This window comes from Siniperca chuatsi, linkage group LG3, assembly GCF_020085105.1.
Source record: "Siniperca chuatsi isolate FFG_IHB_CAS linkage group LG3, ASM2008510v1, whole genome shotgun sequence".
Lineage (NCBI taxonomy): Eukaryota > Metazoa > Chordata > Actinopteri > Centrarchiformes > Sinipercidae > Siniperca > Siniperca chuatsi.
Window position 1 is genome coordinate 2920459 of NC_058044.1, and position 13491 is coordinate 2933949.

The following is a 13491-nucleotide window of genomic DNA, read 5'->3' on the forward strand; positions in this document are numbered from 1 at the left end:
ATAAATGCTGAGCGAAGCTTTAATCAGAAAGAACAGAACATCAGATGATATGGTGATGGCGCTTTACAGAATTACAAAGTACAATTATACAAATACTAAAGATACAGAGGTTAATTTACAATAATCCTCCTTTTTTCTTTCTTTGCCTCAGTTTAAAACCCACTGGCTGTATCACTGTGGAGTAGTTGGGCAGGCACGAGCACCACTATGGCTTAGTGTGTGTGTGTGTGTGTGTGTGTGTGTGTGTGTGTGTGTGTGTGTGTGTGTGTGTTGTTTACTGAAATAAAAAGTCTGCTTACCAAGATCGATCAGTTCATGGTCTGCAGTGAGTTTTCAAAGCATAAGCCTGGTGACATTTTATATTTTTGTTGTTAACAAATCCCATCAAAAGACCAAAACCAACAATGTGTTAGTACGTCTCTAAATATTTTCCAGCTTCCCTAAAAATAAAGAATACAGCCAGCCTTAACCTTTTGAAAGCTTAAAAAAAATGGATCTTTTCAGTATCTGTGCCAAAAAAGTGTTGTATAGACGCAGGCATTAAAAGATTTCAAATGCTGTACGAGGGAGTCATTAAATCTATGGGAAGGAAAAGAAACAAGCACATTTTTAAAAATGGACACTGCATTGTTTTGTCCCAGCTGCTGCTCAGATTCACAGGTTATTTTACCTGTATCATTGCAGTCCCCAGCCTTTAAATCCGCCTTTTTTCTTGCCCCAGCCTCCCCTGCGTTTTCCACTTTTTTTACCCTTGCCCCCTCTTCTACCTTTGCCTCTGCGGCCTCCTCGAGCCTTACCCCATTTTTACCCTTACCCCACCTTTTCTACCCTCCTCGAGCCTTACCCCATTTTTTACCCTTGCGCCCCTTTTTACCTTTGCCTCTGCGCCCTCTTCGAACCTTACCCCATTTTTTACCCTTGCCTCCTCTTTGCTTGCGCCCTTTTCGAACCTTGCCACCTTTTCTACGCTTGCAGCCTCGTTTACGTCCTTTGCAGCGGCTCACTTTCACTTGTCTGCCCTTCTCCTTTTCTCTGCCACCTCCTGTTCCGCTACTAAGGCCAGTGTCTGTGCCTGCGCCTGGTGGGACTGTACTTACTTCCCCGCCTACGCCCTGTTCTTGATTTGACAGGGAATTGTCTGCAACACATGTGGGTGCAACATCTCCACCTGAGGAGCAGCTGGTGCACTGAAAAGGATCATCCCCGGGTTTATAACAACGGAATATGTTGTCAAGCCCAAATTTCGAAATCCCAAGTTGTTTAAAGGATTCAGACAGTTGAGACACGTCTGCGTCAGGAACATTGACTACTTTAGAAAACACAAACGCATAACCACTCCAGTTCTGAATGACATCGTTAACCTTGCCAGCGACACCGTCCTCATTTGCTGTTGGGGATTCTTCGGAGTAGATGACGAGGAAATTACCCTGACTGCTCTTAATGAGGGGTTGTATGTTTTCTAGAACACGTGCCACTGCCCCTGCTGCCGCCACCACCCTGGTGCCCTGGTACACTTGACCCCCTGAAACAGTTTGAATCACTTTGTCTGCTGGGTCATCCTGAAAGACTTGCTGAAGAGTATTTGGGTCTTGGTTCTGTGGGACGTTCACAGCCAGACTGAAGGTGTCACCTAGTGCGTACCTGCCAAAGGAAAACATTACATGCATTTTTAATGAATATCTTGGTTCGCGTGATATAAGGTATGTACTGTAGATGGTAGTATAGATAGAAAGTTTGAATTGTGGTAGTGTGAATACATAGGAAAATACTAAGATTTGATGTAGTCCTCAACATTTTTTAGTTTTAAACACCCTGTGGTACCTCAGCCTGAGAGAAAGTCTACATGGTCAGGAAACAAGTTTAGCAACAAGGACAGCGACTGCACACTGATTTTGGGATACCATTGATGAACCGTAGTACTAAGAGAGTCCAACTGAATTGTCAGACTAAATCAAGTTTTGCAGAAAATAAAAGGTATTAAATATATTAAGAAATTGATATTGAAATACATATTCTGCATAATCAATTTATGTTGTAATTATAATTTATGTTGTATCGTAATCGTAGGGAGAAATCTGTTTTTTATTGAGTCACAGACAACAACTGATGCAGCCTTGGTAGTAGGAGTAGAGTAGAGTAGAGTCATCAGAAAAGACAAAGAGCAACAGTCTTTGAGGACTCACTCATTCTTGATGCCATCTATAATACTTGTGAGCCAGTTCTGGTCCACGGCATCCAAACTGTTTCCAGCAGACAGGAAGAAGGCCAGCACCACAGCCACCCAGCAAAGGCCGGCCATCTGCACACAGATCAGGTTTAATAACAGAGTGGTTTTAACACACACCATTGTCTCAAAGCAGATAATAGATAATAACATTTCAGGTCCGAAATGGAGTAGGAAGAAGTAATTTGCTTGTGTAGTCCTACCCCTGTTACTAATCTATCAGTACTCAATCACTCAATCACATAAACTAACTCTCCGCCCCACCCTCCGCAAATAAACCGGCATGTTCATAAGTAATCAACAACACCACCCAATCAAGAATGTGAAAAAGAAAAAAGAAAAGAAAACCAATAACAACAATTTCACCATTAGCGTGCTTTACATTAGCCTTCCTCATTTCTCCACCTCTTTCTTTGTACATCTTTTTAAACTGTCTTTACTCCAGTCCATTCCACAAAGTCACCCCCACAAATTGATAGGCGCATACTTTTAAGATTAGTGTGAACACAGTGTTGTTTCAAATTTCAAAATTTCCCTCTTGAAGTTATAACCCCCCTCTCTGTACAAGAACAATTTTTGTATATTGCCAGTAGGTAAATTATTTCTGAGCAGTAAATTCCACCAGATCCCTGAATTTCAATGCATGTGAACTGCTGCAGCTAACGTCAGGGTGTTCCCGATATCCAACGTTGCTTACTCTCCTTATGGCTCTTTTTTGTAGTATGAATAATGATTGTAGGGTGCTTTTGTAGGTGTTGCCCCATACCTCCACACAGTAATTCAGATACGGTAATACAGGTGAACAATACAGAGTGTACAGTTCTTTATGATCCCGAATGTCTCTAGTTTTTCCCAGAACTTTGCTCGCCCAAATTTTATGAGGTTAACATCAGATTTTGTGGTCTAATATCACACCGAGAAATGTATTTAGATTTACTCTTTCTATAATAACATTGTCTATCATTACTTGTACTTGCCTGTTTATTTTACAATTTCCAAACAGCCTAAGTTTGGTTTTGTTCAAATTTAATGATAATTTGTTTGTGTCAAACCACCTTTTTAATTTACTATTTTTTGTCGTGACCACCTCCAAAAGCTGCTGCAAATTTTCCCCAGAACAGAAAATATTGGCATCGTCTGCGAATAAAAAAAAAAAAATTCTATATTCCTGATACCTTACATTCAATTAAATTTTATTTATATAGCGCCAGTTCATAACAGCAGTTATCTCACTGCACTTTTCCTATAGAGCAGTTCTAGACCGTACTTTTCATAATATTATTTACAGAGACCCAACAAATCCCACCATGAGCAAGCATTTGGCGACAGTGGCAAGGAAAAACTTCCTTTAAGAGGCAGAAACCCTCGAGCAGAACCAGACTCAGACCCATCTGCCGCTGCCGTGTTGGAGAGAGAGCAGGGGGGAGCACAATGCAAATACCACTTCTATTAACTCCGTTAATGCAAGATGTTGATCTGCTTGTTCTGAGTCCATATTGTCAACAATTTGCTTTTCAGTGAAACCTTCCAATAAAGAGTTTTTCCAATATCTATCTCTGCTAAATAATTAGCAAACAGGACATTTCCACAGCAGTTAGAAAAAACAAAATCACATGTACTCGTGTCCATTTTCGAGCTGAAATGATTAGTTTATGAACTGATTAGTCAATTGACAGAAACATAATGTGCAATGTGCATTTTGACTACTGATTAATCGTTCAAGTTCATTTTCATGCAAAAATGCCAAACATTTGATGTTTCAGCATCTCAAATATGAGGATTTGTTGCTTTTCATTTTCCTACATTATGCAGTATCTTTACGTTTTGGACCATTAGTCGGCTAAAAAATCGTTTTCAAGATGTGACTTTAGGCTTTAGCAAGTAGAGACCAAACTATTTATTAATTATTAAATAATCGATAATGGAAATAATCATTAGTTGAAGCTATACTCCATTTTGCCCTGAGGAGTGAAAATTTGCACTTTTTATTACATGTACCTACTTTGGTGGCGAGAGATGTCCGACAGATGCTCTGAAGACTTCTCCTGTTGAGGGGAAGGTGCTGCTGCAGTGACCACAGTAAGAGGGAAGTGACATTTTCTTAATAGAGGACAGGGAGACCATGGCCAAACCCCTCACAGAGGCATCATACCCTTATTTGAACATGTTCTTCAAAAAGTAGGAAGAGGAAGATTAGAAAACGGGGTAATGTATCATCTCGATACGTATGATTTTGAGAAGTTAAAAAGAGGATGAAGTAATTCATCAACACCTTTATTTGGCAGTTTCTTTTTGATTGAGAAATACTGGGCACTGGTTCACCTCGTCAGCACATCCACACTTTGCAGTAGATCTCTATAGCAAGGATATTTTTGTAGACCTTATGTATAAAATATTTTACCTCAAGCTCCACTTGCTAGCTCTTACAGACCTTGCAGCTGCATCTCATGATCTTGTTGTGGTTGAAAACTGTATGAAAATGCCAAATTTGTGTTAAGATTGTTTTTTTTTTTTTGACAAACTACTGTTTCACGCACTTCTCAATAGCTTTCAATATACATAACCACAGACAGTGCAGAGAACACATTTACAGAAATACGATGGAGAAAAAGATAAACCAAGATAAGAAGCTAAACAAATATAAGCACGCTGGACAGCAACATTTCTATATACTGTATATAAGTACAGGGGTCATGGTACAGGTAGTAAACATGCTCTTAGATTTCTACAAAATGTATACAAAACCGTACGTTGTGTAGTTGTCTGAAACTACTGAGACATCATTGAAGATGTGTCTTCATGCTGGACGATAGGAAAAAATGCAGGAAATAATACCTTTCCAGTATAGCTTCTCATCTGGGAGTTCACATAGTAAAACATCTGTAACTGCACAAAGACACAGAGCTGAAACCATTACTCAGTCAACAGAAAACTTATTTAATTACATTTAAAAAGCAACCTTCTTGATTATTGATTAATTGGTTAAGTCATTTTTCAAGCAAAAATGCTAAACATTCCCTAGTTCCAGCTTCAGAAATGGGGGAGCTTGCTGCATTTCTTTGGGTTTTTGACTGTTGGTCGGACAAAACAAGCGACATGAAGACGCCTTAGGCTCTAGGAAACTGTGATTGACATTTTTCACCATTCTAAACATTTTATAAATACTTTATAAACCAAACGATTAATTGAAAAAAATAATCGGCAGGTTAATCACTATTGAAAATAATCTTAAAAAACATTTTCCCTATGATTTGGCTCAAAAAGCAAAGCTCTCAGCACCAGAAATGACATCAGTGTGTCAACACAGAGAGGGTCATAATGAACAATAAAATGCAATATTTTTTTGTCTTGTATCCCCGAAGATGTACAATAAGATAAAAAGGTAAATGGCTTTGAAACCATTTGTGGCCTTTATGTGCTTTTGCGCAACAGCCAACAAACTCTAGCAGCGATCCCACCGAGTTGTGTTAGCTTAGTCATCAAGAGATAAACACAAGAGCGAGACTTCTGCTTGGTGGATGACTAGTAGATTCAACTCAAAACCAAACTCTTCCTGTTTTCATCTTGCCTCTCCATCTGTTCATGAGAAAATGTATACTCGGGGCCTAAGCTTATACAGTTCTCACAAAATTCTCACAAGATTTATGCTCTTACAGACTGGAAATTAGAAACCAGAACTTCTCAAAGTCCAGACCAAGGTCAGGATCCGGACCAAACTGCAAATCAATCCGGACCAGAACATGTGCCGCTCACTCCATTGATATTATGTAGTGGTACACTGTATGTTGTCGTGTTTGAGCATTGCTAATGTAACTGAAAGTGTGTTAGTATACTTTGTGTGCAGTGACATGTGATAAAGACAGTAAGACTACACAGAACCACCTTTTTGTGTGTGTGTGTGTGTGTGTGTGTGTGTGTGTGTGTGTGTGTGTGTGTGTGTGTCCACGTTCACTCCGATCACAAGAACTGTGAAGTGTAAGTCAGTCAAGTCAAAGTTTGCAAAGGAAAAGTGATGCAAACACAGGATTCAAAGAGGAACGGAGAGAAATGCATTAATCGTCTTTGTAGTCCGGCACCAGATCTGTGTGCTCGTACTGCAGCTGCTTCAAGAACAAACTTCGATCAGTGTCTCAACGTTTGTGCCCAGGGTCAAGGAACTGGTTACAGTCAAACTGTGCCATTTCTCCCACTAAGTCAAGTCCCCATGCTGATGAATGCTTTTGAATGTATGAAGGTTTTGTAAATATATGGACAACTTACTGCCATTTATTTATTTATGTTGCGCTGTGCATTGTGGTGGTATTCTTCCAGACTTCTGCTCTTCTGTAAAATTCATAGTTTCATGGTGAAACCTGAGTGGAGCTGAAGTGGATCCAGCGAGACCTAACTACCGCGACTGAGTGTAAATTATTGACAGACTTTTCAGTCCGGGCAAACAAGCTAAAACGAATTAAAAATCTAAAAAGATGATTTTGTATTTCTGGAGCAAAGTCAGGGTTGGCAGTTGTTTGCAGCCTGCATCTCATGGCCATCGAGGTGTCACCGCTGCATCTGCCGCCCAGTGCCGTTGGCGTTCTGTATTTTGAATGGGTGTCAGCAGCACGCAACTCCGCTCTGGCGGCTGCTGCCTACATCTTATTCTACTGTAGAAAAGGTTTCAGTCGTAGTCATCTGGACACTGTTTTCAGAATCAAGACGTTTCGGCTCCCATCCGGAAGTCATTCTCAATTGTGAAAAAATTGGACGGGAACTCAGAAATTTAAGCTACTCTGAGTTACATAAGCCCCGCCCTCAGGAAGGAGTCTACCTGAGTATCTGTTGATTAGCTAGTTTCACCTGAAACTGACCTAATAGTTTCCATGATGGCCCAGTAATCAGTAATCAGGCCTATTGTTTTCTGGCTGCATCTACTTCATCACTGTTAAGTGCCTGATTAGCATGTGATAGGCGTGACCAAGGTGCTAATACACTGTGATAGACTTTGGGCAGATTAAATCTCAGACCACCATTTCTGTTCAAAGAGGGGTTCTCTTTTTTCACAAAAATGGCTTCCTTCCTTCCTGAGGGTGGGGCTTATGTTACTCAGAGTAGCTTAAATTTCTAGTTCCCGTCCCATTTTTACACAATTGAGAATGACTTCCTGATGGGAGCTGAAACGTCTTGATTCTGACAACAGTGTCCAGATGACTACGACTGAAACCTTTTCTACAATAGAACACTCCTGGACGAATGAGGGACTACACCGTCTTATCTTATTCTACTAACAACCTGTAATTGGCCTCAAAGGATTTCCAATAAAGTTTTGTCAGCCAGAATTGGCGGACTGTGTGGGACTATGTATAAAAGTGGCTACAAATTCAACACTGCTCATTTGAAGTATCTAAAGTGATACTTCACTACACAATTACATAGTTACAATGTCTTCCAGTGGTGACAGGTTGTCCCGGTGGACGTTTTGACTATGGTGAAAACTTTGGGGATTTGGGTGAACCTACCCTTTAAAAATAGTTTCCTATTTTTGGCTTTTAGCTTTTACTGTTGTTGTTTGTCTTTAGTCTGATGAAGAGCAATGTGCTCAAAGCCTCACTCAGTCGTTGCTGGCAGTCTTGCATTGGGAGCTTTCAGTGTGTAGACTGTGTTTTTCTGAATCTAGCTCACATTTCAGCTGAAAACCTAAATACCTTTTTGTAGGATATGCAAGTTTGGTTTATCCTGCTCTATAGGACAAGCGCAATGAGATAACTTCTGTTGTGAATAAATAAAATTGAATTGAAAAATCATAAGACTGGTATACAGGGATTTGCAGATTTTATTGACACACAGAAAACCAAAATGACCAGAATCAATGCTGAGCCAAGCTTTAGCTGGAAAAAACACAACATCAGAGGTTTTGCCAGTGCGTTACAGAGATATAGAGTACAATGACATGAGTGCTGTAAATACTGAGGTTAAGTTTCACCTCAATGTTTCATTTATCTCAGCTTAATAAAGTGAATACAAAACATTACGGTGTATTAGAAACAAAATGAATTCTCACACAGTGGTTTGGATGAACTGGCTGTAACTCAGGGTTCGAAACGTGCTGAGTCAATTTTAGCCCAAAACCACAAATTGGCCTCGTGTGTGCAATGTTTACAACATATGAAGATAAAGATACAAACAACGAACAAAGACACAGAGGCACCAACTGGCAGGTCCAACCGAAGCCAAATATCCCACATATTAACAAAACCATGTAACACGTTTATTCTTTTCACACTGTTGTTGTGAGACAGGAGTCAGCACATTTACTCTTCCAGCACCAAATCCCTGCATTGTTTTAACATTTTTTCAACTTTAGTCACATCATCAACTCACTTATTTATTAGAGCAGACCGATATGGGATTTTTGAGACTGATAACGATTTTAGAGGGGAAACATTCACCGGTTACCAATATGGCGGCTAATTGTCACAGTCTGTCATGTTCTCTCCACCACTTCACAGCCACATCTCACCTCCTCACCTGAGTATTAATTCCCAGCACCTGTCACCCATCGCACACCTGCACATAATGAACCCCGGCTCCTGTCTGTCTCCAGTCTCCTGAGTGTGTCGCTCCGACTCCTGGCTCCCGTCTGTCTCCAGTCTCCCGAGCTCCTGTGTATCTCCAGTCCTCTGTGTCTGTCGCTCCAGTGCCCACACTATTCCGCCAGTAGTAAGATCAAGGACAGTATCATATCACTCCGTATTACTTCTGTGTTGCAATAAACTCTCTCAGTCTCCTTACCATTGCCTCCGGTGGTTCTGTCCGTAACACTAATATAGTGAATTTTTGCGCTGGAATGAAAATAGACCTTTTCTATGTGGAGTGTGCACAGATTTTGCACCGATATGACTTTACAAAGGTACTCAGAAGGCTGCTTTCTTAAACAAATACAAGGTGCAAGGTAATTTATTCATCCTTTTACAACACAAGGTTGTACAACGAAATGAGTTTGTAGTCCCTTCATGCTTCGCACATAGAACATAACAGATATTTAAATTTATATTAGAATAGGGTAACATATAAAATAAATATAACAATATATACAGTTATTTGTATAGATATATACATAGCCTACACATATACAGCCAGGCATCTGGTGGAATGTAAACAGCAGAGATAGTAATGATAATATGGTTTCCATCTAAATGTTTAGAAGTTCGACATTTGTGAGACAGTGTCCGTCCACTCTGCATGCGTTTGAGCACCAAGCACCATCGATGTAAACACAGAGTCCTCCTCATTTCAGCCTCTTCAGCTCAGAACTCGGTCCGCCCGTCGAGTGCTTGATCCGGGATGTTGATGGAGCAGGTCTCTGTAAAGATGTGGGCACAACAGTTGCTTGGTCAGACTGAGTCCCATTTCGTCCAGACCGGACATTAGCCAGGAGCAGCCTTAAGTCCAAGCTGGGCCAGCATGGCTCCTATTCCAGCTCACGCTCTCCTCCTGGGCGATCACAGCAGCTGCCGTGGTGCCTGCCTGGTCCTGTTTAATAACTTTATTAAAGAATATTTAAGTTAAATATACTTTAACATGTTAAATGATTTACATATACATTGAAAACTGAAAAAATAAAGAATAAATCAAATAAATAGCTAAACATCAGCACTGTTCAGTATGGAAGTACTCAAGCGAAGTACAAGTACCTCTAAACTGTACTAAAGGACAGTACTAAATGTACTGAGTTACATTCCACCACTGCTCCCTACTAAGCCACATAATCTCTCACTTACTCCATCAAGCTCTGAGATTCATGCTGCAGCTTCGTTCCCGTTCTGAACCATTGTTTCAAACGATTGGACTCCAATCAGAAACCCTTTTTCCTTGCTTATCAAAACATATTTCGCTGTAAGCGTAACGATCACTAACATTAACTCAGGGTTCGCAGCTGCAGAGCCAAGAGACGAACAGCGCCTCTGCTATAAACGTTCAACGTATTAAACAGGAAAAAACAGGCTGCTCTGACTCCAATATGGGGACGTTATTTATTAACTTTCCAGCATTGCATCTCACCAACTAGGTAACAACGTACAGCGTGAAGTCGACACTCAACAGACTCAGTATTGTAGCCATAGCGACAGCACACATTTCCCAACATGCACTTCCTAGTGCTGAAAGCAGTTAAGGTTAGCTTGTTACTTTTTGTTAGTGTCTGTAATGTGTCTGTTGAGAACATGGTGGTTTATGTCGGTAGGTTTTAATTAGTGAGGTGGCTGTTACATTTCATGACACCAGCTGTATTTTAGTGGTGCGTTGCCAGGTTGTGAGAGCTGCTTCTTCTCTCTCATGATGCACTGTAGTAGCAGTGCACTCTACTGGATAAACCTTGTGGTGACACCAACATAGAAACACAAGCCTTTCTATCTGTTAAATGCACTGGAAAGACAACAGGTTTATATTGGCTGATGTCAGATCACATACACGCCGACATGATATATCTGTGATGGGCCGGTATCGGCCGGTAATATCGGGCTCTAATGGTGGTGCTAGAGGAGAGATTGGTGGTCATTAAAATCAGGATTCATCCTCTTCAGACTGTTGTTATCCACAGCAAAATTGATGGTAATTTGCCCGGTAGCTGCTGAGACCATTATTTATTTTGACTGATTATAAATTTGCAGTTGCTTTTATTGAAACCTTGAAAAAGCCCTTTGGAGAGCTTTTGCTGCTTCAGTAAGAACATGTTCTGTGCTTTTGGGAGTTAAAACCAAGTCTGCCTCTTCATCACGACTCGCAGATTAAAGGATGGGGATTTTGACCGAAATGGAGACGAAAGGGCAGTTTGCTTTCTACTGCCTGTGTAGAAGAGGAAGACTTGCAGGAACATTAAATACACCAACACCTTTTTTTAAATAGATATTTTGAAATATTAGTGCAGTGACAATAGACAATGGAAGAAACTACAGACTTACATTTCTAAGGAAATTGTGTTTTTTACTAAAAGTTATATCTATATACCCTTTATATCAACGAGGGAAGGCTAAACAAGAGACACCTCTCCGTATAATGCAACACACTCTAAAATAATCTTTTAATATCATCTACACCAGTTTTTTTCTCCACCTCCCTTCAGGTGTGAGCACATAAGCTACACAGTGGACTAAAATATAAAGTAGGTTGATCTAACGTGGTTCAAATCACAGTATTGTCATGCAGGGGTAAAAGACTGACAGACTCAGATCAGACTGAGAATGCAGAGGCAAGCTTCAATCAGAAAGAAGAGAAAACGAGAGGATTTTGGTAATGCTTTATAGACGTGTTGAGTACAGTGACACAAGTCCTGTAAATACTGAGGTTAATATAAATTCAACATCCACGTTTAACATTATTTTAGTTTAAGTAAATGTAAGATATTATTCAGACTTTTTGAAATAGGGTAGAATACAGTTACTGTTTAGGTTGAATGGAACCAGCCCACTTTTTCACTATCCACCAAATCTCAGGTTTCCCTTTTTAATTTGGTAGCATGTTTTTTTTTTTTATACTGGCAAAACTATAATCACTCATTTTATTGTGTGGCCGTTCAAACTCGGAAGCACAGTCTACCGTATTTCAGTCTGTTTTGTTATTTGGATAGGGCAGAAAATGCCCCTCGACCTAAACCTACACGGAGACTGAAAATATGAGTCTCTGTCCTCTTCAGACCAAACGGCCATGTGTACAGAACATGATTCAAACCAGATGCATGGAACAATCCAAATCAGTCAGCGTTAAGGTAAACAAGAACCATAAACTTCAAGAGTATGTGTGCAACAAACTCATTTGAGCTCGACTACGGTTTGCACCAAAGAAAGGATCTTAAGTGTGTTTGGGTCCTTAGTGTGTGCAGTAAGCTTGTAGTTTAAAGGACAAATACCAACACCAGTTTAAATAGGATCCCGTTGTGTTTGTGCTCAGGTCCCCATCACGTGGACTCAAATCGTTCACACACTGATCTAAAGGTTTACCACTGCACCAGCAGGGGGTGCACTGGAGTTTGTAACAGCGGAATATGTTGTTGGGACCCATTTTCGATTCTCCAAGCTGTTTAAGAGCCTCCACTAATTCACTCTTGTTAAAGAGAAAACCATTTCTGGTCCTGTCGAATACTTTAGAAAACACACAGGCATAGTCTTTCCATTTGGGAATGACTCTATTAATCTTGTCTAAGATATTGTATGGACTGTCTGTGCACCACATGGAGAAAGGTAAGACTAAAAGGCCAGAGCATGACCCTCACTGCTGTCAGCTAGAGGTTTTATGTCGTCCAGAACTCGAGCCTCTGCATGGTCAGTCAATTTCTCAAATGTTTTAGATTTTGCTGCAACGACATTGGTACCTCGGTACGCTTCATCCTTTGAACCCTTTTCCATCACAGTAGCAAAGGGGTCTTCATCAAAGACCTTCTCAAGCTTGTTCGGGTCCTGGCCCACCGGGATGTTTACAGCCAAACTGAACTGGCCTGAAATGTTGTACCTGCCAAAGAAAACAGACACACAAAGTTCCAAAAACTATTGAATTGAATGTCTGACAAAGGCCAGTAATGTCAGGTCGGGCCATGAAAACAACAGTTGATGGGAAGAAAGGGCAAGAGAAGACAAAAACACGACTAATATCACTCATATGATGCGATTCACTGTTTGTATGCAAACTAATGTTTGAAGATAATCGCACTGAACTTGCTGGAGGCTAATTGATACAATTTCATTCTGTTCAGGCAACACTTTGCTTCATCAAAACTTCAGTGGAAAAACTTGAAGCATACATCAAGATCATACTTATAGACTGTCTCTGTACTGTGCAGCAAAGATTTGGCTGGATATTTACTATCCCAATTAATGTTACTATTAAAGCAAATTTCAGTGTTGATCTTGAAGTTTTTTGGGCTGATTTAGTGACACCTCGGAAAATACCCTATTGGGATTGTAATAATGATTTTAACCGTATTGCACAGCCTTAATGCAAGTCTTAACCACTGCAGCCCTGCCTGTCTTTGTCATTTTACATAATCTCATTTGTAACAGCAAGTAACATTAAGAGAACAACGTAATGCTGGCTCAGTTACGTTGTTTAGCAGCTTAATGAATAAATGTTTGTAAGGAACGTATCTGCTAAATATTCACTGACATTTTTATTTGTTTTTTCTACAATATCCACTCTTGCAATACCCGCTAAGCAACTAAAGCATGACTGATATTTTTATGGATATGTTTAGGCACACATAGCTTGGTTCACATTTTTTCAAGTGTTTTGTTATTTGGAAC

The 13491-nt window shown here is 40.2% G+C and overlaps 1 protein-coding gene across 2 annotated transcripts; it reads right to left on the minus strand.

Moving 5' to 3' along the window:
• On the minus strand, nucleotides 1–4344 carry LOC122873128 (keratin, type II cytoskeletal 2 epidermal-like). 2 transcript variants are annotated; one of them, XM_044189491.1, is made up of 4 exons: nucleotides 4227–4344; nucleotides 2184–2299; nucleotides 840–1641; nucleotides 1–792 (listed from the first exon to the last, which is right to left on the minus strand). In XM_044189491.1, the coding sequence occupies exons 2-4, from the start codon at nucleotides 2297–2299 to the stop codon at nucleotides 676–678; spliced, it is 1035 nt and encodes a 344-aa protein (XP_044045426.1). In that variant the 5' UTR covers nucleotides 4227–4344; the 3' UTR covers nucleotides 1–675. The 2 variants fall into 2 exon arrangements, with proteins under 2 accessions (XP_044045426.1, XP_044045427.1); XM_044189492.1 differs by having other exon boundaries at nucleotides 4223–4300.
• Between the last annotated feature and the right edge of the window lie 9147 nt (nucleotides 4345–13491).

What these genes read in the sequence shown, in the direction of transcription:
- LOC122873128 (XM_044189491.1), bottom strand. Translation starts at nt 2,299, where the DNA reads ATGGCCGGCCTTTGCTGGGTGGCTGTGGTGCTGGCCTTCTTCCTGTCT. An exon ending in ATAGATGGCATCAAGAATGA is followed by an intron (nt 1,642 to 2,183) that starts GTGAGTCCTCAA and finishes TTCCTTTGGCAG; the next exon opens with GTACGCACTAGGTGACACCT. An exon ending in AGGGTAAAAAATGGGGTAAG is followed by an intron (nt 793 to 839) that starts GCTCGAGGAGGG and finishes AAATGGGGTAAG; the next exon opens with GCTCGAGGAGGCCGCAGAGG.